Source organism: Diabrotica virgifera, chromosome 4, assembly GCF_917563875.1.
Source record: "Diabrotica virgifera virgifera chromosome 4, PGI_DIABVI_V3a".
NCBI lineage: Eukaryota > Metazoa > Arthropoda > Insecta > Coleoptera > Chrysomelidae > Diabrotica > Diabrotica virgifera.
This window is the reverse complement of record NC_065446.1, coordinates 101,101,840-101,129,187: the sequence shown is the minus strand read 5'-3', so window position 1 is coordinate 101,129,187 and position 27,348 is coordinate 101,101,840. Positions and strand designations below refer to the sequence as shown.

The window sequence follows — 27,348 nt, the reverse complement described above, 5'->3', positions numbered from 1 at the left end:
ACTACAAAAACCTTTTAATGTTAACTACAAGTGAGTTATAGGTAATTGAATATATGTTTTTTTCGGCGAGTAAAAAACTCTAAGTATTCAGGCTGAAATAACGGGTAATTGATGCATTTTATAACATAAACTTATTAAATATTTGTCAAAGTACTTAAAAATATCTATCAAGTGATCCCCCGAACATGTTGATAGCGTTAAAATTTATGCTCCAAATTTTTTTCAAAATTTATCTTTTAAAAATTTTTCCAGAAAAGTTATTGTTTTTTTTTTAATAACTCCGTTCGTGTTTACGATATCAGGTTCATCTAAAAACTGTTTGAAAGCTAATTCCAAGTTCTATTTAATCACGTTGAACCTAATCTTTTAAACCCCTTACTTTTTTAAAAATAAAAGGTTAAATGACCCCGGTTGCATGGTTCCCATAGCAAAATTTAAGATTTAAACGTTTCTATCTCGGTTATTTTTTACCCTATAGAAATAGTAAAACAGGTAAAATATTTGCCACAGAAAAAAACTAAAATTGGGTTATATTATCAAAAGAATATGATAATTATAATAGTTTTAAAAATTATGATTTTTTTAAATTATAACTTTTTTTCAAAAATATGGATTCTAAACCTGTCAAAATTATCGAAAACATTACTTATGCTAATATAAAGAAATTCTTGTAAGAGTTATTATAAATGTTAATTTTTGTGGAAATGGCGTATGTTTTATTTTTCACTTTTTCCTAAAAAATTCGAAACGGTTCTTTTAATTTCATTATAACTTGCTTAATTTTGACGCTATTAATGAAGCTTGTTCTGAAGCTCATTTGATAGGTATTCGAAAGTACTTTGACAAATGTTTAGCAAGAATATTTTATACATTGCATCGTTTTCCCGTTATTTAAGCTTGAATACTTAGATTTGAGTACTCGTCGAAAAAAATACAAATTCAGTTGCCAATAACTCACCTTGAAATAAGATTAGTTTAGTTTTTTATGTGAGGAGTGTATTCTATTTTTTATTATCTTTAATTTCAGTAATAATAACTTTTTTGTAAAAGCTTATAGTTTTTGATTTGTACGTGAAAAACCGATTTAAAACATGCATTTTTTACAAAAAATAAAAACTTTGGCCTTTAATAACTCAAAAAGGGTTTATTTATTTTAATAACTTTATATAACAAATTTTGCTTATAATTTGTCCCTCTATTGACTTGTGGTATTATTTTTAATAAAATAATTTTCACCCCCGTGAAGGGGTGGCATCCACCCCCCCCCCCAGGGTAAAAGCACAAGTTAGCATCATGTCACCTTGGTTCCTGGAGGTATCCTCTAGTTACTCACCAATTTTTATGAAAATCGATGGAGGTTCAACGAAATCGAAGGTGAAAACCTTCAGTGACTGCACTAATAAGAAAATGGGCGAGTCAAAAAGTTTCACAAACAAAAAGCGAATATTTCGCGAAATGAACGTCAGATCAAAAAACTAAAAATACATCTTTAATATTTTTCAAAAATCTATCGAATGGTACCAAACACGACCCCCCACGGAGGTGGGGTGAAGGGTTACTTTAAAATCTTAAATGGGACCCCCAAATTTTTATTGCAGATTTGGATTCTTTATGTAAAAATAAGCAACTTTTTTTCGAGACATTTTTTCGAAATATGGATAGATGCGCTTTATTCGAAAAAAAAACTATTGTTGGAAATGGAAAATTAAATTATAAAATGGAAAGTCCCACTAAAATGGAAAATTTTACTTAACTTTTTTTGGTTTTAGGACCTAATAATCACAACCCAATAGCAAGCCTAATTTAGCATACTTTGCTCCCCTACCAATGAGAGTATTAAAGTAAAACAGAAACAAAAACAATATATTGCAAAAATTTTATAAATTACAAATTGAACATACAATAAATAAAATCAACATTAGGAACTAATAAGTTTTAGCTGCTGCATATGAAACCCAATTTTCTTAGTTGTTCATTAAGAGGAAACAGTAGCGATCAACAGGTAGCGAAAACGCGTTCCAAGATTGCGGCTGTAATTTTGAATATTTTTTCGAGATATTTGGCACACGTATTCGTAATATAATACAGAATGGCGGTACAGAGCCCAATTTGAAAAATATGTTAATATGTGGAAATTACTCTGTAATTAAATGCAATATTAAAAAAACGAGCCTGTACCGCCATTAAGAAGAACAAAAAAATACACTTTCTTCAAATAAACTTTTTTATCCGATGCCTAGATTTTGTGTCATTTTGGAACTACTAAAATTTTTTATTTCATTAGTAGTTCCAAAATGACACAAAATCTAGGCATCGGATAAAAAAGTTTATTTGAAGAAAGTGTATTTTTTGTTCTTCTTAATGGCGGTACAGGCTCGTTTTTTTAATATTGTATTTAATTACAGAGTAATTTCCACATATTAATATATTTTTCAAATTGGGCTCTGTACCGCCATTCTTTATTATATTATGAATGCGTGTGCCAAATATCTCAAAAAAATATTCAAAACTACAGCCGCAATCTTGGAACGCGTTTTGGCTACCTGTTGATCGCTACTGTATCACCTTAAGAAATTCTTCTACTGAATAATATGATCTTTTAGACAGATAGGCTTTTGCCATTTTACGGAACTTTGGGAAAGATGTTGCAGATTTAAGTTGTGATGGGAGATGGTTGTATAGTTGTTCTTCCCAATATAATACAGATTTCTTTACTAACTCCGTGGACGGGATCGGTAAATAAATATCAAAAGTTGAATTTCTGGTGGATTAAAGATGATTACGCCTTGCTGGAAAGACATGAAGGTGTTTATGAATTAAGTAAACCGTTTCTAGAATATATTATAAAGATGGACGTGTTAAAATTCCGTGATCTCTGAAGTAACTTCTGCAATGTGTAGTTCTTCTGAGGGCAAACATATATCTTATTGCTCTTTTCTGTAATTTAAAAATAATATCAGATTGAGCAGCTGTACTAGAACCCCAAAGAGGAAGACTATATCGAAGATGAGACTCCAACAACGACAAATATGTTATTTTAGAAGATGCTAAATTGATTTCCCTTGAAACAGATCTTATTGCATAGCAAGCTGGGGCGAGTTTCTTACTTAACGAATCCATATGAAGGGACCAATTGAGGTTGCTGTCTAAAAAAATACCACGAAATTTTACAGAATCAACGGTACTGGTCTGGTTGTTATTATAAGAGGCAAAGGCTGAGGAGCTCCTTTATAGGATAATGCTACTGTCTTATCCACGTTAAAAGAGAGTAAATTAGAGTCAGACCAGGTCTTTATCGTCAGTAGATTCGAAGTTATAGTTGCATGAAGAGTTGCAATAGTTGAGTTGCTCCAAGAGATACTGGCATCACCAGCAAAAAGAAAAAAGTTTCCATCGATTTTTAAATTGGTGATGTCATTTATAAAGATAAGGAAAAGTAGAGGATCCAATACTGAACCTTGTGGTACACCACATATAATATTTTTGAGACTTGAGTCACTATCATTTGCTCTAACCAGTTGTTTCCTATTATCCAAGTAGGATCGGAACCGATTTAAAGAAATACCTCGAATTCCGGAGAAATTGAGTTTTTTACACAACTCGGAGCAAACAAACATTTCCGCGTAAAATGTGCAGTGCATATGAATTATGTAAAAATAATTTACTGTAAATACTTAGCTTCTTATTAATAATGTAAAAAAGTTTTAACTATTTAGAATGGGAAATAAGCCACAATATTATTAAAAAATGATTTTTATTAACGTTTCGACGCCCAAATCGGGTGCCGTTGTCAAAATACAAAATACTATTAATATAAACAAAAATGTTGTTGCTTAGTAAAAAAATTCTTCTAATAATTTATTTAATTTGACTCATTTATATCGGCAATTCAGATACATATGATACATTTTAAAGTAGAAGACTTTAAAATGATATTGCCAATATTTATGAGTTGCGTTCCTGGGACGACTTTACTGAAAGATAGTTCATTCGATTACATGAAATCAACCCCAACTCAAGAATATCCGTCACAAAAAAATCATAGCATGTGATCTGTCTTTAAAAAGACAACCACATGCAACGGTGACATTAAAATTCTCGCGTTAGAGATCTCATAGTAAATCACGAGGGAAAACCAGGAAAAACCTCGTGATACTATCCCGACATCGTAAGTATTTGGTCTTACATTTAATTTACTCTCAAAATTAATACCAAATTCTGACTTTACTATAATTTTGTTTAAATTATAAATAATATCAATAATACATGGGTATATAAGTAATACTAAAATATAAAATATGTACTAACTCGACTATTGACTTACTAATTGTGGTATTTTCTTTCTATTGACTTCCTCTTTCAGTATGGGTATCCACATCCTACTGCATTCCACCGAGGAATTTGCGACACAATTGGTTTCGTTTAGCATAATTAGAGCCGCTTCTTTGATTTTTCTCTTTTTACTATCTGTTTCTTTCAGGACTATACTTGAATCTCTCCACTGAACTCTATGTTCATTATCCCATGCGTGTTGACATATTTGAGATCTATCAAATTCTCTATTTTTAATATAAGATTGATGTTCACTTATTCTAACGTTTAATGGTCTTGATGTTTCACCTATATAAAACTGTTCGCATTCACAAGGTATTTTATAAATACAATTCTTTGTCCTTTCTTGTTCATTGTTAGGTTTAGTTTTAGATAGAATAGATCTCAATGTGTTGGTTGTTTTGAATGTTGTTGAAATGTTGAATTTATTTCCTATTGTTTTAGGTTTCTCGGATTTCCTATTGTTTTAAGTCCTTTTATGTATGGTATTGATATTTTCCTCGTATTATTTCTTGTGAATGTTGTAGGATCCCGTTCTATGTTGTTCTGTTCCATTTGAATTCCAAATGAACAAGAAAGGACAAAGAATTGTATTTATAAAATACCTTGTGAATGCGAACAGTTTTATATAGGTGAAACATCAAGACCATTAAACGTTAGAATAAGTGAACATCAATCTTATATTAAAAATAGAGAATTTGATAGATCTCAAATATGTCAACACGCATGGGATAATGAACATAGAGTTCAGTGGAAAGATTCAAGTATAGTCCTGAAAGGAACAGATCGTAAAAAGAGAAAAATCAAAGAAGCGGCTCTAATTATGCTAAACGAAACCAATTGTGTCGCAAATTCCTCGGTGGAATGCAGTAGGATGTGGATACCCATACTGAAAGAGGAAGTCAATAGAAAGAAAATTACACAATTAGTAAGTCAATAGTCGAGTTAGTACATATTTTATATTTTAGTATTACTTATATACCCATGTATTATTGATATTATTTATAATTTAAACAAAATTATAGTAAAGTCAGAATTTGGTATTAATTTTGAGAGTAAATTAAATGTAAGACCAAATACTTACGATGTCGGGATAGTATCACGAGGTTTTTCCTGGTTTTCCCTCGTGATTTACTATGAGATCTCTAACGCGAGAATTTTAATGTCACCGTTGCATGTGGTTGTCTTTTTAAAGACAGATCACATGCTATGATTTTTTTGTGACGGATATTCTTGAGTTGGGGTTGATTTCATGTAATCGAATGAACTATCTTTCAGTAAAGTCGTCCCAGGAACGCAACTCATAAATATTGGCAATATCATTTTAAAGTCTTCTACTTTAAAATGTATCATATGTATCTGAATTGCCGATATAAATGAGTCAAATTAAATAAATTATTAGAAGAATTTTTTTACTAAGCAACAACATTTTTGTTTATATTAATAGTATTTTGTATTTTGACAACGGCACCCGATTTGGGCGTCGAAACGTTAATAAAAATCATTTTTTAATAATATTGTGGCTTATTTCCCATTCTAAATAGTTAAAATTGTAAAAATGCCACAAGAAAATAGCTTCAGAACAACGTAAAAAAGTTTATTAGAGGATTTTTTTAGTAGAGTAATTTACTTTCGTACTTCTTATACTAGATAGTAAGTGGCCCATTAACTGTCGACAGATAATCCAAAAAAATCGAAATTTCGTGAAATATACTTTACTAGGGATTAAGATTAAAAATTAAAAATCTCGCAAAGGTGTTTTCAGGGCTTCAGGACAGAAATATTTTTCGTTACAATATTTTTTATCCAAAAATAATTTGAATTAAATTGTTTTGATAGATAATGCATTTTATTATTTTATCTATACGTGTTATGTAAATATAAGTGCATTTTTGAATGAAATACCAAAACAAAATTAAATAGTGGCGCCATTCAAAAAATATATGAACAAAATTTTTTCTATTGAAATTTTTATAATTTCGTGTTTTAAATTAGTTTAAGTTTAATAGGATAGATATGCATTAGGAACGCAAGTTTTCTCCTACTTTAGTTGCTGATAATCTCACGTGGCAAATCCTAGATAAAACCACGTAGTCCAGGGTAATAAGGATTTTCCCGAGATACTCAAAGATCCAGGTAGCTGACTACTTTTTTAGTTATTGTAGACCTATAGGAAGAAAACCTACCTGTTTCCTGCCTAGAGTTCGCGTTCCTTTTTTAATTATTAAAAATTTAATGCAAAAATCGCAATTTTTTCGATTTTTTGCACTCCATTCAAAAACTAAATAGTTGACATAAAATTACAAAATTCAGTTTTTTAGAACATTGAAAAACCTTCAAAATGCCGATTTTCGAAAGTTAAAAAGTTAATTTGTTGCTACGCAAACTGCAAAATAAGTGAAAATCGTTATTTGTTAATAACTTTTACTAAAACTACCTTAGAACTTTAGTGTTTTACCCAAAGTTGTATACATATTGGGATACTTAACAAACCCTCAACATTTGAGACTGATCCTTTAATTAGTTTAAGAGTTATTCTATTGGTTTATCCCAGAGACCTTTATTTTGCAATAAGATAAGACAGAAAATAATGAAGATAGAGCAATTCTGAGTATGCCAAATAAAAGTAGAAGAGCGATAGTATCAAAATGTATTAAAAAAAGATAAAAAATAATTAATACAGTCAAAAATCCTAATGCAAAATTTTTAAAATTTTGTAGTTTATAAACATTTATAATAACTTTAAAAATGTTGTCCGTAGAAACAATCTTTTTATATATTCGAAAAGATAGTATTTTAACACGAATTTTCAAATAAAAAAATTTAGCCTGGGGTCATTTGGGACAAAGTTAGCCATATGTTTTTTTTAATTCACAGCTAATTTGTTTATTTGTTTAAGGAATCTCATTAATGCCATTTTAAAGAAGCGGATTTGTATTCTTTCTTAAAAAATTATCACAAACATTATACCTTCACAGCACCCTCTACGATTTTTCAAAAATATAGTGCAAACGATTATTAGGGGGAACCTACAAATCCAGTGAGTTAAAATACCGAAAAAGCAATTTCAAACGAATATAATTTGCTGCATCTCCGGATCAACTCAATGGATTTTGATCTTTCTTTTTTAATTGGTATGTAATTTTTACGTATATTACAAATATTCAATTTGTTATAAATTTATTAATTAATTAACAGTCTAATTTGTATAAACAATTCTTGAAAAAATATTTATTGTACAAAAATCTATTTTTTAATGATCCAATAATTTTTGTGATCATTAATGAACACAGAAAAAGTTAAAGTACACTTTAATAAATAAATGCCTTAACTTTGTCTATGATTAACAGGGATAGTATGATTAAAATCATGGATTTTTGGGAAAAAATTATTTTTTCAAAAATTGTTTAAACAAATTAGACTGTTTATTAATTAATAAATGTCTAGACAAATTACATATTTGTAATGTACAGAAAAATTACATGCAAATTAAATATAAAGAACGATAAAAAAATATTCAGTATGTCCCGAGATATAGAAAATGATAGTAGCTTTAAGTTTGATTTTTTTAGTTTTTGAACTCGTGCATTTGTCGGCTCCCAGCTCCCCCTTCACTAACCCGACTCGTCACCAGTTAAACTACATTTTTTTAAATTCGTGTAAAATACCAGCTTTTCTAATATGTAAAATGACTTTTTCTACAGACAATATTTTTAAAGTTATTCTAAATGTTTTTAGACTACAAAATTTCACAAACTTGGCATTAGGATTTTTGACTATATCAAATAATCTTTTTATCGTTTTTTAGTACATTTTGATAGTATCACTTTTCTACTTTCATTTGGCATACTCAGAATTGACCTATCTTCATTATTTTCTGTCTTATGTTATTGCAAAATAAAGGTCTCTGGGAAAAACCATTAGAATAACTCTTAAACTAATTAATGGATCGGTCTCAAATTTTGAGGGTTTGTTAAGTACCCCAATATCCAACTTTGGGTGAAACACTAAAGTTCTAAGGTAGTTTTAGTAAAAGTTATTAACAAATAACGATTTTTACTTATTTTGCAGTTTGCGTAGCAGCAAATTAACTTATTAGCTTTAAAAAATCAGCATTTTGAAGGTTTTTCAATGTTCTAAAAAATAAAATTTTGCAATTTTATGTCAACTGTTTTGCTTTTGAAAGGGGTGCAAAAAATCAAAAAATCGCGATTTTTGCACTAAATTGTTAATGAATAAAAAACGGACGCGAACTCAAGGCAGGAAACAGGTAGGTTTTCATCTTATAGGTATACAATAATTAAAAAAAGTAGTCAGCTACCTGGATCTTTGAGTGTCCCGAACATGGTCTATTTCTAGCTTATTACCCTGGTCTAAAGACCCTGTCGACCGAGTATGGTCAGTATTCCTAACAAAAAAATCATACATATTGGTATATCTAAAGAAGCAAACATATGGTTCTATACATACTTTTCATAGCCCATTCATCAGAATATACTCTTCTTCTTTAAATAGCGTGCCGAAATTTTAGGTGTGGGTAGCTTCCATGACAACTTGCTGATATGTTTCTCGATGTTACGCGGCATGTAATAATTCATTATTGCTGATAGGGCAGTGCGTTGACGAAGGTGTCAGAGGCATGAATATTTCCACAGAAAATATAATACACACACACAATAGTAATTCCTGATCTGAATGAGACTGGGATTCAGGATTGTTCCAGGTAGATTAAAGACCAATCATCCGAACCCCAATGCTCTCCAGGCTCTTAATGCTCTCCTCCATAACCCACCTCCTAGCAGGTTGGTGCGTTATGAGAAGCTACTATCATAATAATTCTTGGAAAACGGGACTCCTACCTGACGTCTTCTCCGCATGAAGTTCAGGACAGTGTGAGGCGCATCGAGCTTCCGTAAGTCTGCTAGAGCTTTTTGGCTGAGCAGACTCCAAAGACTCGACACTCGGATGGAAAAATGAGCCCCCCTGGCCAGGTAGTTTAATGTTTTGTTAGTATTATTTATTGGTGCCATTTTTTGTGTTAGTTTTTTGGTATTTTTTGGTAGCCTAGGCCTTTTTGTGTTTTTTATAATTTTATTTTAGGAATATTGGGATGGGGATCGGCTCAAGATGGGAGTTGGTCGAGCGTTGCAGAGCTACCTATATGCCATCTCTTCTTATTTATTGTCAAGTAGTTGCTGCTTAAGTCTTCTGTGTTTTCATCGGTAAAATATATCACTCCTTATTACCTCTCGCAGGGTGTGGTTGGCATGATCTATTATTCCCGCGAATTTTGTTCCTGCTTTGTAGTCCATCTTTTCTAATACTCTGGGTAAGTGACTCGGAAAAGGAATCTTTCTGTTCTCAATCGAGCGAGGTTGGCTGCTTCTCGTAATACTGCATTTTGTACAGCTTGTATTTTCTTTCTGTTTGTCTTCTGTCTCCATATGGGAAATGCGTATCGCAGGATACTATTGATGAGCCTTGTCTTTGCTCCAAACATGAGTCTATGTTTTGCTGTTTTCTTCTTGTTGCTTCACATGGTTGTCCCATTTGTCGGTCGCGTTTTTTGAAGCTCGTCTTTGATCTGCCTTATTAGTCAGTTGGCTCAGTTATTTTCCATAATTAGGTCCCTTAGCCCTTGGCCTATATCTCCGAATTTACTTCGGTTACTGCTATGTCCCTCTTCACTAGTACTGTTATTTATGGCCTGTCTTCTGATGTTTTCGAAGTTTAGAAATATTTTCTTTAGTTTTCCTGGGAAATCTATGGTTGGGATGTTTCCGATTCCTTCGCTGAGTAGTATTTTGAAGATTGGCCAATTTGTCTTCTTTTTTTAAGTTGAAGGGTGCACTTTTTCATATGTGTCAATGTCGAGATAGGAGTATAATCTCCTGCTCCCTCGTTCAGCAACTGATGACTGTTTATTGTTGCCTCCAAAACCCATATCCATTGTTATAGCTATATTTATCTGGTTCCAACACTTCTCTACAGTCATATACGGAAACAAAAACTTAAAAATATATATAAGTAAAGTAAATTTTGTTTGTTTGTATTTTACATTCATATTTAAAATTTTTGGAATAATTTCTATACCCACTTACGCAATTTTCCCACTCCTATGTCATGTTACCCTTTTTGCGTAGATATACGAAACAAAGTGACGGAATTTCGAAGTCATTTTTAATTCATGTATGAGGTAAAAATATCTACTACGTCAGTGCTAGGTACTTCATCCTCTGAATCAAGGTCAATTTTATTTGGAATGTTTAGATATAAAACCAAACAATGATTTGACGATAATAAAATATAATATAATAATTCAATTGTTGGTGAAATTATTTCAGTGTAATCCCTTCAATCATGGCGCTATTTCAAACTCTGCCTAACGGGTTCAAAATCCCTTCTATTGGATATGGAACAGTAAGTAGAAATAACATTTTGTTTATTACTTATCATATTTATTATTTAGTTAAGTTTATTAAATTTATTGAGGAAATGTTATGGAGAAAAATGTTTCGTATATTTCTGGTAACTTATCCATTCGTTCAAAACTTATTTTCCTTCTAGTGGGAACTAGAACTAGAACTAGAACTAGAACTAGTGTTTCAAAAATTATTATTTATCGTTTTCTTTACGTTGAATTTAAGTTTCGCTGAAAAATTTTTTTAACATTTTAATTGTTTTTCGTTTATTATTTTTTATAATATAAGGGCTTCTTTTTAGCAATTATAGTGGCAAACATTTCTCGGCTTTAGCTGTATGCATCTTCTTCTTCTTCTTCAGCCTTCAGAAATCCTACTTTGGACATAGGCCTCCCCCAATTCAATCCAGTGTTTTCTATTTTGCGCCACCTGTTTCCAGTTATGTCCTCCAAACTTCTTAATGTCATCAGCCCATCTCATTTCTGGCCTTCCTCTGCTTCTCCTTACTAACCATGGTCTCCATTGTTGTATTTAGTCGTTCCATCTTTTATCTTTCAGTCGGGCATTGTATCCTGCGAAGCTCCATTTTAATTTGGCAGCATGTTCTCCTGAGTCTTTTACTTTGGTTTTGCTTCTAATCCATTTGTTTGTTTTTTTTTGTGTATAAATCTCACCCCGAGCATTGATCTTTCCATCGCTCTCTGTGCCTTTACTATTTTATCCATAGTGGCCTTGGTGAGTATCCACGGCTGTGAACCATACGTGAGTATAGGTAGGATACATTGTTCATAAACTCTGGTTTTCAAATATTGTTCAATTTTATTGTCTCTGGTATTTTAGATATTTTTCAAGATCCAACTCAGTTTTTCAAATCCTTCCCACGCCAACGCTAACGTTATTCTTCTGGTAATTTCGGCAGTTTGATTTTCTTTGTTGACTTTCATTATATTATGTCCCAGGTAGATGTATTCCATTACTGTTTCTAAATTTTTGTCGTTCAACGTTATTTTTTTATGTTCGGTGTCTTCGTCACTATTTTTGTTTTTTCCAAGTTCATCTATCCTAAGGATATCATGAACGGACAAGATAGCCAACGAGACCGTATTACGAAGAGTGGCCATAGAAAGAGTGGTGATGCATACCATTAAAAGGAGAAAGTTAGAATATCTCGGACACGTAATGAGAAACGGCACTAAATACAAATTACTGAAGGTAATATATATACAGGGTGTAACAAAAATACAGGTCATAAATTAAATCACATATTCTGGGACCAAAAATAGTTCGAATGAACCTAACTTACCTTAGTACAAATATGCAAATAAAAAAAGTTACAGCCCTTTGAAGTTACAAAATGAAAATAGATTTTTTCGAGTATATTGAAAACTGTTAGAGATTTTTTATTGAAAATGGACATGTGGCATGCTTATACAAGGAGCATCTTAAAGAAAAATTATAGTCAAATTTGTGCACCCCATAAAAATTTTATGGGGGTTTTCTTCCCTTAAGCCCTCCCAAACTTAACTTTTTTGCCTCTTAGTATTTTTTCGATAAGGCAGTTCTTATCGAGTTGCGAGTTCGTTTTTAATATGTTCACATAAAAATTTTATGGGGGTATTGTACTTTTAAACCCCCCAAATGTTTGTGTACGTTCCAATTAAACTATTACTGCGGTACCATTAATTAAACACAGTGTTTTTAAAACTTTTTTGCCTCTTTGTATTGTTTCGATAAGGCACCTTTTATCGAGATGTGGCTTCTTTTTTAATATGGTTCAAAATATACCTAAAAATGTAAATCATAAATAAATTTTCATGTTATTACCAAGTCTCCATAACCGTACTTAACCATATACAAATATGTGGTGGATTTGACAAATATTCAAAATATCTCGATAAAAACTGACTTTTCGAAAAAGTACTAAGAGGTAAAAAAGTTTTTAAAACATTGTGTTTAACTAATGGTACTACAATAATAATTAAATTGGAACGTACATAAAAGTTTGGGGGGATTTAAAGGAACAAAACCCCCATAAAATTTTATGGAGTGTCCAAATTTCACTATAATTTTTTTTTAAGATACTACTGCCATAAGAATGCTACGTGTCCATTTTCAATAAAAAATCTCTAATAGTTTTCGATATATTGGAAAAAATCGATTTTCATTTTGTAACTTCAAAGGGCTGTAACTTTTTTATGTGCACATTTGTACTAAGGTAAGGTAGGTTAAATCGAACTGTTTTTGGTCCCAGAATATGTGGTTAAATTTATGACCTGTATTTTTGTTACACCCTGTATATAAAGGGTTGTCTACAGCTAATGCCGTTTCCCTTCCGTCAGCCAGGACTTCCATTTTTTTTCGATCTTCCCAGTCTCCGTCTTCCAATCCTTTCTTAGACATGGCTTCGTCGACTTCATTTTTCCAAGATCTTCTAGGTCGTCCTCTTCTTCTCGTTCCTCTTGGGCTCCATTCTGCAACCTTGTTTATCCAAGTGTTTTCTGCTCTGCGTACGTGGCCGTACCATTTCAGTCTTCTCTCGTCTATATATTGCAGGGCATCTTTTTCCACTTGCATTCTTCTCCTTATCTCCTCATTTGTTATTACTGAAGGTAATACTTTAAGATAAAGTATTCGGAAAGCGAGGAATTGGGAGAAGAAGAATATCATGGTTAAAGAACCTGAGGAAATGGTTCTCTACAACAACTAATCTATTTAAAGCATTAGTTAATAAAATAATTATAGCCAGAATTATCGCCAATATTCGAAACGAATAGGCACTAAAAGAAGAAGAAGTTCATCTTAAAATCTACTTTTTCCGAAGCTTGAAGTAGTTGCCTCATCATGGTCTGTAGTTCTTCGAAACTTGTAGCGAATATTACAATGTCGTCAGCATGTCTCAAATGACTCAGTTTTCTTCCATTAATAATTATTTCTGTTTCAACGGAAAGTAGTAGTAACTCTATATCACTGCTACTAGAACCCGCAAAAACATTCATTGAAAATCATTCTCCATCTTTCGTTCTTGATTACAACCACCTGGATATGCTTCTAACTAACATTACCGGCTCTGCTGATCCCTTGAGTATCATTCAAGAATACACAAAAGATTACACCGGTCTAATTGATATGTTCTCAAAAGTATATCCCCACTTCAAAGACAGAAGTATAAAGCGAAAATTACCGTCAATTAAGAAGAAAATTTATGCCAACATTGGTATAGAAATTTCTGACTCTTACAGTGACACCTCTCAATTATCTCAAAAATAACATTCACATCATTACTTCAATGGAATATTGATGGATTTTTCCATCACCTCGCTTTTCTCCAACTACTTATGATTCAGTTAATTTGTACTCCACGAACCCCCTAGTGGGAAAGTTTTGGGGTAGTTCTGATTTCTTTCAACATATATAAATTTTGGGCTGCTGAATCCGAATATGAGGTTTGGGGACAAAATTTCTTGCCGGAATATTGAAAAAATCGCGAGAAAAGCGAAAAATTTCAGCTTTTTTCCGCTTTTTTGCTCAAATCCCGAAAACTATTAACTTTTACTAAATGGTCTGTTAACATAAATTAAAGTCATTAAAATTATTTACAAATATCACTATTTACTTTTTTTTTCAGACGAACTATTCGGTCTAAAGTGCAAGTTGAAAATTGCCAATTTTTAACGGTCTCGGCAAAACCCACTTTTTACATTCCAAAACTTTAGTTTTTATTAGAATGCTGTCATTTGATAAATTTCTCCTAGTTTTCTGTAAAAATAATAAATGTTTGTTCATAATATGAATATGGTATGTCTCTTCTCACAGCTTCCATGAATCCATTCCATCCTAAATACCGAGGATATCTCTGTTTTTCCCTTAGAGCCACAGAAGATCAGGCACAGATGGAGTCACAGCTTCAGTTGGTGTGAACATTCCCTTCAGATTTTGATTTCTGATAAACCTTGAGGTTTTGTCCTTTCAAAATGTATTATATTAGTTGAACAGCTCTCTGACTTCCATAAACCTCAGGTGAGGGTTTAGTTTTTAACCGAGGAATGGATTGGTTAGGAGCTATTCCATGTTTTGATGCAATACAAGAAATGCCACCCGTGACGTAAAAAGTGTGGTATCCGTCGATTGTATGTACGTTAACCCTTTCTTTAACAACGCTGTTTATGAAAAAGTGGGTCTGTATTCCCAGCCGCCGTATATATACGTTCAAGGTGTTATGGTCTCAATTTACCAAAACCGAAAATATATAAGTGACATTTCTCCGTGGCAACCGACAGCAAAAATCAGAAAATCCCAAATAATCTTAACACGTCTGAGACTGGGCCATAGTAGGTATACACACGCACACCTATTCACAAACAGCGAAGCTCCAAAGTGTTCCGTTTGTAACGTAGTAGACAGTATAGATCATTTCTTAATTGAGTGTCCTAAATATACTATTGAAAGACGTCTATATGGCATTCCGAACAGCTTACAAACGTTACTGGGAAAGAACTTTGATTACAGAAAAATAATAGGGTATTTATCTTGTATCAATATGTTGTACAAAATTTAATCATGTAAGTACTAGATATTACTGATATTTGTATCTATTGTAAATTGTAACCGTTATGTCGCTAATATCCGTCGGGAGGATGCGGCTTTGTTTTAAATAAAAAAAAACTAATGCTTCTTATTCTCATCGTTGTCAATAGTTCTTGTTCTATAATAATTATATTTAGAACTTTTGTATTTGTTTTTGGTGAAAGCAATCTTAGAAGGAAATTTTTGATTTAATTTTAGTGATTTTTTTTGCTTTGTATACGTAAGCATATTAATCTTAATAGTTTGATTTCTATAATGATTTGATATATTTTATATCGAATTTGAGTCCTTTATAAATCTCTTGGTAAGATTTATTGGTACCCATTGATCTTTGCAGTTTCGTAGCACTCAGTATTTCTTGGTCAAACTGGTTTGCTTCTCGTATAAATAGTCATACCCACCCCAAATGACGCTCTTAATAATGAGAAACGAGACCACCATGTTGTTTTTGTGTTAAGATCGCCTTACTTAAAATTACTGTTTGACCGTTTCACTGTAAATATGACAAAAATAAGGAAGCTGAGCCTTCGTTGACGGTTTCCCGTAAGGAACCTGGAACACTTCTCCACAAAATTATCTATTCTCTCAAACATTATTTAATAACCCAATTTGTATTGCTATGTATTTTACAGGCTGACGCTCAAGAAAATGCCCTAGATCATGCCCTAGAAATAGGCTTTCGTCATCTCGATACTGCCTACGTTTATCAAAGCGAAGCTCTTATAGGGAAAGTTTTAAAGAAATGGGTTCCCAATAAAATAAAAAGGGAAGATATTTTTATTACCAGCAAGTTTCAACCAAAAGATGAATTGGATCCAGAAGATACACTTAAAAAAACCTTAGAGGATCTTCAGCTGGATTATGTTGACTTATATCTAATTCATAATCCATCTGATGATAATGAAAAGAACCTAAAAATATGGAGGGTAAGTACTACAACATTTTTTGTTCTAGTAAAATTTAAGAGAGTCATCAGTATCATCACTATTTAAACTTGTTCTGTCTGAATTTGGTACTATATTGTGGGATTACTAAGTATATTATTTAGCAATTTTCATTTCTTTAATCAACTGTTCTAATTGGGAAATAAGCCACAATTTAACTTGTAAAAAATAATGTTATTAACGTTTCGACCAATTTTTTGAAACGAGACCAATATCAAAGGAGTAGACCAATATGCTTATCCTGGAACAGTGATCAACTCCACAAATGGTTACTTCCAGTAAATAAAAAATCAGAATAGAAAAGGCTATAGCAAATTTTAACAAAATGAGAAAAGTACTCTACTCGAACTGCTTGATAACATCAAGTATAGAAAGATGGCCTTTTTGGACACGTAGTAAGGGGAGACCGGTATAATATTCTTCAATTTATTATGATGGGTAAAATTGAAGGACGCAGAGGAATTGGTAGAAAGCAGGCCTCTTGGTTGTGTACCCTCTTTAATAATAGAATGGAGAACACATTGAACGGCACTAGGCTCCGGGCTCCAGTCGGTTAGAGGTGTCTTAGTCGGGGTTAAAAGGCTCAAATATAAGAGATAGAGGTACGAAAGAGAAAGAGAAGAGAAGAGAAGATAAGGTAAGAGAAGACAATTTTGGGCGCCACCTATCGCTGGATAGGAATTATGAGGAATAGGGAAAGTTAAACGGTACTAAAACAAGAAAAGATAACAAATATGAGGCGAAGGAGATAGGATATGAATAATACGCGGTTGCAAAATAGACTTAAGAGTATAGCTGGTATTTATGTCGCGCGGTAATCACTAGATATCAAAAACACATATACACACGTACATATAAAAAAATAAAAATCAACATACCTGAAAGAGAAACAGAAATATACATGCAACAAAATAAATAATCAGATAGATATGAGGAAATAAAAATAAGTAAATATTTGAGTTAAAAATTATATTGTGATGTTCAAAGTATATATTTATAAAACAAGTAAAAAAAAACAATGATTAAAGGTTGTGTCGTAATTTTCCGCAACGTAATAATCTTCAGATTGATATTCTCAAGACAGGTGAGAAACAAAGAAAATATATAGTTATAGTCCTGTCGCCAGGGGGGGTACAACGGCCTCCTTAATTCAGATGGACTTACCCAAGTTTTTTTTATATATTTTGACCCGTAGAATACGAATTTTTTGGGTAACAGTTGATCCGGATGTCGATAAGATTGTTATAGAAAAAGAACTTGAGGAATTACATAACAGCGATTTCTCGCAAAACAAAACATATTTTTGTATTTTTTGGGTTATTTTAGGCAAAAAATATTCCTACAAATTTTTTCGTAGAATGCATAGTTTTCGAGATAACCGCGGTTGAACGTTCAAAAAATCGAAAAATGGCAATTTTTGAACCCGAATAACTTTTGACTAAAAAATAAAGTAGCAATTCTGCTTACCGCATTTGAAAGTTTAAGTCAAATTATATCGGATTTGATTATTTGCATTGCTAAGAATTATTTTTTTACTGCTGAACAAAGCTATAAACACATAGTGTTTCCCATGCCTAATACATGCGTTTTAACGCATGCTACGTAGAAATTGCCTCGCTTGCACTTGTAGCTACTCTACCTACTCGTTAGATTTTAAATGAGAAATCATTGAAAACATCACTCACGCACTAGGTGTTTATCCGGATGTCGGATAAAATAATAAATTTTTAGCAATGCAAATAATCAAAACCGATATAATTTGACTTAAACTTTCAAATGCGGTAAGCAGAATTGCTACTTTATTTTTTAATCAAAAGTTATTCGGGTTCAAAAATTGCAATTTTTCGATTTTTTGAAAGTTCAACCGCGGTTATCTCGAAAACTATGCATCCTACGAAAAAAATTGTCAGAGCATTTTTTGCCTACAATGACCCAAAAAATACAAAAAGATATTTTGTTTTGCGAGAAATCACTGTTATGTAATTCCTCAAGTTCTTTGTCTATAACAATCTTATCGACATCCGGATCAACTGTTACCCAAAAAATTCGTATTCTACGGGTCAAAATAAATAAAAAAAACTTGGGTAACTCCATCTGAATTAAGGAGGCCGTTGTACCCCCCCTGGCGACAGGACTATTATGTTTATGGAGATGTTTAATTTAAATGAAAATAGGTGAAACGATTGATTATTTAGTCTTGAGAATACGTAAAAAAATTGATAGTGATCACTATACGTATATATAATATCTATAGAAAATAGTCTATCTGTAACAGATGGATTGGTGTTATATCGTATGTATACAGGGTATCCAGAAACTCTACCGACAAACGAAGACAGGAGATTCCTCAGATAATTTTAAGACAATTTAACCCAATTCACCTAGTCCGAAAATGCTTCCTAAGGGAGCTAGAGCTCTTTGAAGATGGCGTCATGTAATTAGTTTTTCTTAACTACCTCCAGAACGCTTCCATTTAGAAAAACGAAAATTGGTATGCTTATTTACTTTCCAGAAGTGAATCTATTCCACCCATTGCGAATTTCTAGTACGGGTCATAGGCGTCCGTTTTGGGTAGGGCAACGGTTATTTTATCGCCTAACTTTTTTGTCTTTAATTTTTAAGCATTTTTGACTCTGAATTATTAAATTGTCAGGTATTCTTGTACTAAAAGGTACTCTTACTTTAAGTCGATAGGGTACTCCGTTTTCTAGAAAAATCGATTTCAAAATTTTTCGTTCTTTGAATTTAAAAAAAAAAAGATAAAAAAAAACTATTTAGAAAGATGAAAACTGGTACATTTATTTATATTCCAGAGATTAATCGATTTCATTAACGGCGAATTTCTAGTACCGGTCATAGACGTCCGTTTTGGGTAGGTCAACAGTTATTTAATAGCATAACTTTATTGTCTTTAATTTTTAAGTATTTTTGACACTAGATTATTCAATTATGATATATTTGAGTACTAAAAGTTACTCTTGCTTTAAGTTGGTAAAATACATCGTTTTTTTTTTTAAATTGTTTTCAATTTTTTTTTCAAATTCCCAAAGCTAAAAACTTTCAAATCGATTTTTCTAGAAAATGGTGTGTCCTACCGACTTAAAGTAAGAGTACCTTTTAGTACCAGAATACCTCACAATTTAATAATCCAGTATCAAAAATGCTTAAAAGTTGAAGACAAAAAAGTTATGCGATAAAATAACCGTTGCCTTACCCAAAACGGACGCCTATGACCGGTATTAGAAATTCGCAATGGATGGAATCGATTCATTTCTGGAAATTAAATATGTATACAAATTTTCGTTCTTCTAAATAGAAGCGTTCTGGAGGCATTTAAGAAAAACTAATTACAGGGCGCCATCTTCAAAGAGCTCTAGCTCCCTTAGGAAGCATTTTCGGACTAGGTGAATTGGGTTAAATTGTCTTAAAATTATCTGAGGAATCCCCTGTCTCCGTTTGTCGGTAGAGTTTCTGGACACCCTGTATATTGTTATGATCTGCTTCTTATTAATTTTATATTAATTATTATTTATTTGATTAATTATTTAATTGTCGCAAATCATACATAAAAATGAATAAAAAATCTCAGGGTGCCTTTTTATACTATTAAAAAAAATCTAAATTATCTCACGTTATACTTATCTCCTCTCGTGGGTTCAGTATCTCTTAGTTGATCCTAATCGGGATAAAATAGGGAAAAGAATTAAAGCAAAATATTAAAATAAACATACAGAATTGTCTTTTATTTATCAAAATCAATACTCTAAAATCTATCAAATCTAAAACCTGTGGACACAGATGTCCGAATGAAATTTTTACCACTTAAATTTATTATAGTTAAAAAAAACAATTTATCGGTTTGTTCCCGATGACTTTGGTAAAACAAACTAAACAAAACAAATTTATGTATTCGCAAGATTACCTATATTTACTATTTACTTTTTGAAATATTGGAATTTAAATTCATATGCTTTTTACTCAAAAATTTAGTTTCCGAACATAAAAATCTCTTGCACATAAATTGACTGACCTTTTTCTTCACTCACTCTGATGTCTTCTCGTGACCCAAAACAGCTCTCCCTCGTTGACTATGTTAAAAGCTACTCATCAAAGCCCTCTCCGTTCTCCAGCTTCAAAACTATCAGCATACCAGCACCAATTCTCCAACAAGCCGGGCCTCTTTTGACACGTACTCGATTCAAACAAAACTCCAAAAATTCTCTGCTCTCCTTCTCACAATAATACAGAATCAAAGAGGTATTTCGTCTCAATTTGATCTGTCTCTCGTTCCACTTTTCACCACTATTCTCCACTATCAAACAACCACTGGTACTTGCTAACTATCTATTCACGAAAACGTCGAACTGCTCCTCAGCGATACCAAAAACATAATGATTTCTTTTTCAAACTCTCTCAATCATTCAAACCACTTTTCCCCTTCCAACCTGCCAAGAATCAGAAACAATCTTTTCCATTCGACAAACAAACAGTCATTTTCAAAATTATTCCGACCATCCTTAATTACTTTCGGGGAAACTCTACAACATTTACTCGGGTTGAAACAAATATTAAAATTCCAAACTTCCTTTTAAACCACTCTTCTCGAAATTGATAATTACCATCTACCTGTGGATTCTATAGTTCCCGTAATACAATCTTTTTCATTTTAAAACTAAATACATCGTCCTTTTCACTTTAATTATTCACAAAAGTCTTTAATGGTTCATCGGAAAGCTCATTAAAAGAGAAATCTACTTACATCCAAACTAAATTCTAATAAATATTTACAGCTCAATATACGGGGTGTATCAAATTTATGTGCCCGCGTTATTTAAATAAAATTTAATTTAATTTTCATTTTGCTTTTGATTGATAAATTGAAAACACAATAACATCCCGCCTTGTTTTGAGATAAAATCAGTATTAATAAGTGCAACAAAAATATGATTTTCTCTCGACAACAACACTTTTCTATGGTGTCAAAATATTGAGTCCCACCTGAAAAACAATTGCTTTCTTTTTCCCAGTGTCTGTACTTAGATGGGATAGGGTAAGTTTTCGATCGGCAATTTCCTAATTCTTTAGTCTCAAATGAATTTTCATACTTTTTGGCTACTGTGTTTTCTTCATTTATTAAATTTTCACATTCCCTCAATATTACACGCAGTTCCTTCTCCTTTTCGCAGTTTCTCCCCAAGCAGTTTCTTCTCCACATATCAATTTTCTTTCTTTTTCCTCTAATTCTCTACACATGTTTGTTGTGTATTCTGTCTTCTCCATTTTGCATACTTGCTCTTTAAATACCGTAGTCTCAATTGTATCTTTTCCGCCTTCTTTTTCTATTCTGATCTCTTCTTCTTCTGGGCTCATCTCATCTTTTGAGGAAACCCAAGCTTCATTTTCCTGTGTCAATCTTTTTTTTTCCTTTTCTTTTTCTGGGCTCATCTCTTTTTTCGAGGAATCCCAATCTTCATTTTTTTTTGTCAATCTTCTTTCTTCTTTTTCTTCTTCTGGGCTCATCTCTTTTTTCGAGGAATCCCAATCTTCATTTTCTTTTATCCATCTTCTTTCTTCTTTTTCTTCTTCTGGGCTCATCTCTTTTTTCGAGGAATCCCAATCTTCATTTTCTTTTATCAATCTTCTTTCTTCTTTTTCTTCTTCTGGACTCATCTCTTTTTTCGAGGAATTCCAATCGTCAATTTCCTTTGTCACTCTTTTTTCTTCTTTTTCTTCTTCTGGGCTCATCTCCTTTTTCGAGGAATCCCAGGCTTCATTGTTTTTATTTATCTTCTGTTGCTTTCTCCTCTTTCTTCTCTGTCCTTGCTTCATTGCCAAATTCATTTCCACCGTTTGTTTTTGTCTACATTATCCTTTTTCGTTTCTCATGTTCCTTGTCCATTTCCAGAATGTTAGGTTCTTCTTCTTATCCATCTGTGATTTTCATCGTGTTATTTTTGAAATCTATCACCACACATTTTTCTGACAATTCATCCACTCCTACGATCATATCATGCAACATGTTTGGCATTATAACACATTGTAGTGCATAAATTTTCTTCCCCAATCGAACCTTTATTCGTATTCCTTCATTTATTGTTGCCAAAGTCCGTTTATTTGCGCCCACTAAATTTACCCTGGGAATTTTGTAAATCAAATTCGTCAAATCAACCTCTTCTATTAATTTCCTGTTAATCAAAGTAATTTCTGACACAGTATCAATCATAATTTTAATCGGTTTCTCATTGATAAAACCATCTACAAATTTTAAATTATATCCACTTCCTTTATCATTATTTCCTGCTAATTTAATAAATTCCTTCTGGTGACAAAAAATTCCTGTTTGCTCTTTTGTTTTTAGTGAGCGCTTTCGTGAAAAGACGCTTGCTGTGCTTCTTCGCTTCTTCTTCCGTCGCTTTGTCTCTCATCCTCATATTCATATATTTGCGTGTTGTTTACCGCTCTTCTGTTTTCTCTTTGTCTGTCGGACCCGTATCGGTTTCCACGATTTTCCTGTTCATTCCTTCTATTATCATTTCTGTCCTCTTGATTTGTGCGGGTGTTATTTCTATTCTGGTTTTCTCGATATCTGTCTTCGTTCCATTGCCGATTTCTTTGTTCATAGTTTCCTCTTCCATTGTCTCTATTTTCGTTTTCTCTTCTTGTATAATCTCTCCTAAAGTTCTGTCTTCTATCTCTATAGTCTCGATTTTCGCGTTGTCTATAATTATCTTGCGATCTTCTTATTTCTCTTTCTCTCATTTTTGCTTCTCGTATTTGTAAGAATTGGCACAAACTGTCGATATCTTTGTAGTTTTGTAGAGTTATGTGATCTTCTAAGGTATCTTCAAAATGTCTGGCTATCAGTTCTACTAGCTGTTCGGATGAATAATTGTACTGTAGATGTTTTGCATTATTATATAATTGTAGTGCATATGTTTTCTCTGAAATACCCATTCTATCATGGTATCTCCCATTTTGCAATTCCTTGTTTATTTCTAGCTGTTGTATTTTTCCCCAGAAATAACTCAGGAACTTTTGTTCGAATTTATGCCAATTGTCCAATTCTTTGTCTTTGCTATCGAACCATAAACTTGCCTCATCTTTAAGATGGTTCCTTATCGTTTCTTTGGCTATCTCGAAGTTACCGATGTGTCGTATTTTCTTTTTTAAATTGTTTATGAAAATTACTGGGTGTAATTTTTTTACATCCCCGCCAAATCTTATTTTCACATCCTCTGTACTATGGATAATCGTTTCTCTTCTTTCTCCGAAATTCTGTTGATTCTTGATTTCCTCCATTTGTCTTTCTATTTCTCGTCTGTCCTCTTGTAATGCGTTTTCCAACTTATTTCCCAAATTTTCTAGTTCCTTTTTCTGGCAATTTGTTAACTCCTCCATTCTATTTTGAATTTTCATTTCTTGTTCTTTCATGTGATCCTTCATTCTCATTTCTTGTTCTTCTATCTCGTTTTTCATTGTTGTCAAATATCCTTTTATTTCCTTTTCATACTTTTCTATGCGTTCCTCTATTTTCTTATTGTTCTCTTCTATTGCTTGTTTTGTTTCCTCCTGATTTTCTTTCATTACTCGTTGTGATTCATCCATTTTTTGATCCACTTTATCCATTTTCTTTGATGTTTCTTCCATTCCTCGTTTTGTTTCTTCCTGATTTTCTTGCATTTTATGTTGTGTTTCATCCATTTTATCCAGTTTTTGTGACTGGAGTTGCATTAGTTGTAATAATTTATCTATTCCTGATAATTCTTGTTGTTCTGATGCCATGATTGTTGTTTCGAAAATGTCTTCTTGTTCTATATGTTCTTCTTGTTCGAAATGTTCTTCTTGTTTTTTGTTTTCTTTGCTTTTGCTTCTGGTTGTTATCGACATGTAGTTAAAATTTTATCCCCGCCTAATATGAAATTCGAAAATACCTTGTATGCTGTCGAGACGAAAATTTTTCTCTCCCCAAATATAATCAATTTATCCCACAATTTTTTAAATATTTCAAATTTCAAATCAATCAAAAATAAAACAAATATGTAAAAACTGTACCTAGATAAAAAAATTAAGTCAAACAAATATTTCAAAAATTTTAAATATATCAACTTTTTCCGACGGGCAAATAAATTTTCCTTCACCTGTTTTTCCGTTTCCTATCCCCTTCAAATTCACAACCAGAGATACTTTAAGGCCCCACGTTGGGCGCCATGTTGTTATGATCTGCTTCTTATTAATTTTATATTAATTATTATTTATTTGATTAATTATTTAATTGTCGCAAATCATACATAAAAATGAATAAAAAATCTCAGGGTGCCTTTTTATACTATTAAAAAAAATCTAAATTATCTCACGTTATACTTATCTTGTCTCGTGGGTTCAGTATCTCTTAGTTGATCCTAATCGGGATAAAATAGGGAAAAGAATTAAAGCAAAATATTAAAATAAACATACAGAATTGTCTTTTATTTATCAAAATCAATACTCTAAAATCTATCAAATCTAAAACCTGTGGACACAGATGTCCGAATGAAATTTTTACCACTTAAATTTATTATAGTTAAAAAAAACAATTTATCGGTTTGTTCCCGATGACTTTGGTAAAACAAACTAAACAAAACAAATTTATGTATTCGCAAGATTACCTATATTTACTATTTACTTTTTGAAATATTGGAATTTTCATTCATATGCTTTTTACTCAAAAATTTAGTTTCCGAACATAAAAATCTCTTTCACATAAATTGACTGACCTTTTTCTTCACTCACTCTGATGTCTTCTCGTGACCCAAAACAGCTCTCCCTCGTTGACTATGTTAAAAGCTACTCATCAAAGCCCTCTCCGTTCTCCAGCTTCAAAACTATCAGCATACCAGCACCAATTCTCCAACAAGCCGGGCCTGTTTTGACACGTACTCGATTCAAACAAAACTCCAAAAATTCTCTGCTCTCCTTCTCACAATAATACAGAATCAAAGAGGTATTTCGTCTTAATTTGATCTGTCTCTCGTTCCACTTTTCAACACTATTCTCCACTATCAAACAACCACTGGTACTTGCTAACTATCTATTCACGAAAACGTCGAACTGCTCCTCAGCGATACCAAAAACATAATAATTTCTTTTTCAAACTCTCTCAATCATTCAAACCACTTTTCCCCTTCCAACTTGCCAAGAATCAGAAACAATATTTTCCATTCGACAAACAAACAGTCATTTTCAAAATTATTCCGACCATCCTTAATTACTTTCGGGGAAACTCTACAACATTTACTCGGGTTGAAACAAATATTAAAATTCCAAACTTTCTTTTAAACCACTCTTCTCGAAATTGATAATTACCATCTACCTGTGGATTCTATAGTTCCCGTAATACAATCTTTTTCATTTTAAAACTAAATACATCGTCCTTTTCACTTTAATTATTCACAAAAGTCTTTAATGGTTCATCGGAAAGCTCATTAAAAGAGAAATCTACTTACATCCAAACTAAATTCTAATAAATATTTACAGCTCAATATACAGGGTGTATCAAATTTATGTGCCCGCGTTATTTAAAAAAAAATTTAATTTAATTTTCATTTTGCTTTTGATTGATAAATTGAAAACACAATAATATATATAATTATTCCTGTACAAATGATATTTTTAATTGTCTGTTTGGTCAAAACCACAATAAACAAATTATAAATTTACCAAACTGCACTAAGCTTTACAGTCAATAACCCACTTTTATTAGGGTTCTTAGGTAAATCCACAATGAATCAGTGGCGGTTTCTCCATAAGTGCACATGTGCACGTGAACCCCCAAAATTATTTTCACACCAACATTCATATATGTAATATTTATCATTCTATAAATAACATTTTAATCTAACTATACAGTAATTGAAATTCGAAATAACAGATCCAAGGAGTTTATAAGTATCTAATAGGTAACATTTAATTATTTTTATTCTATTTCAAAGGAGAAAGTTCACGGATGCGAGGCCTTAAGACAGAACCCCGCGTTCACCGCTCTCACAGTGGTTCCTATACCAATGACTTTTCATACGACGAAATACAACTCACCACCCACCCCGCTACCCGCTCTAGCCCACAAGTTTAGATGGCCACAGGATCACAAGTTGGATGTGCTCTTATGGCATGATCTTTGGTGTTTTCAACGTGCACGGCACACCTGTTTAAATTTTGCTTTCATGAAGTTCGAATTTCGGAACTACGTATATTAAGAATGGAAGGATTTGTGGACGTAAATGTTAGCGTGGAATATTTAAAATCAATTAAATTTTCTTCATTATATTTAGAAGAAAAATAAAAAATGACGAAACCAAATTTGTTAATTAAGAATGTACCAAAGTGCAAACGTCGGGATTATAAATGATTATTTAAAATGGAGATTTGTGTAAAAACTTACAAATTGTGTAGGTGTGAAGCACATATTTGGAGAAGAGGAAGCATAATGAATAAAATAGAAGATACGATTTTAACTATCCAGTTGGAATTCCAGATTGGAATTCTCCAATTATGTACTTGTTACGATGCCAGTGACAACTGCAGAAACAGAACGATGTCTCTCTGCACTGAAACGTATCAAAACTTTCCTTAGAATAGCTATGGGCCAGGATCGATTAACTGCCCTCGCAATGTTTTCAATAAAAAAAATGATTCAAGAAATTCCAAATTTTACTGAATTTGTTTGTGAATAATTTATCTAAAAAATAACAGGCGACTGACTTTCGTTACAAAACTTGCTTGTAACATTTAAACACTAAATTATAATTTTAAGTCAATAAAATACATTATTTATTGTAATTTTTAATAAGGTCCTTTGATTTTTACAATTTGAAGACACTCAAAAACCTTTACCTACGGAAATAGGGTCTTAAGGTCTTTTTATATGTTAACATTATGTGTGCACCCCCAATATTTTACACCAGGCGCCGCCACTGCAATGAATGAATAGTCGTTAAATCATAAATCTGCTGGCGTATTGTATATAAGTACTTACAATATCGGCTCGCGTCAAAACAGGTACGTGTAGCGTTTATGGCTAGACAATCAAG

The 27,348-nt window shown here is 32.3% G+C and overlaps 1 protein-coding gene across 2 annotated transcripts in view; it reads left to right on the top strand.

Moving 5' to 3' along the window:
* Window positions 1-10,514: 10,514 nt before the first annotated feature.
* The window catches only part of LOC126883874 (uncharacterized), a 41,568-nt gene continuing 24,734 nt past the window's right edge, over window positions 10,515-27,348 (top strand). The window contains exons 1-2 of one of the 2 annotated variants that reach the window (XM_050649554.1): window positions 10,515-10,752; window positions 15,971-16,264. In XM_050649554.1, the coding sequence (XP_050505511.1) occupies window positions 10,693-10,752; window positions 15,971-16,264 (354 nt within the window). In that variant the 5' untranslated portion in view covers window positions 10,515-10,692. The remainder of the gene's footprint in view (window positions 10,753-15,970; window positions 16,265-27,348) is intronic. The other variant, XM_050649552.1, reaches the window with a different exon arrangement.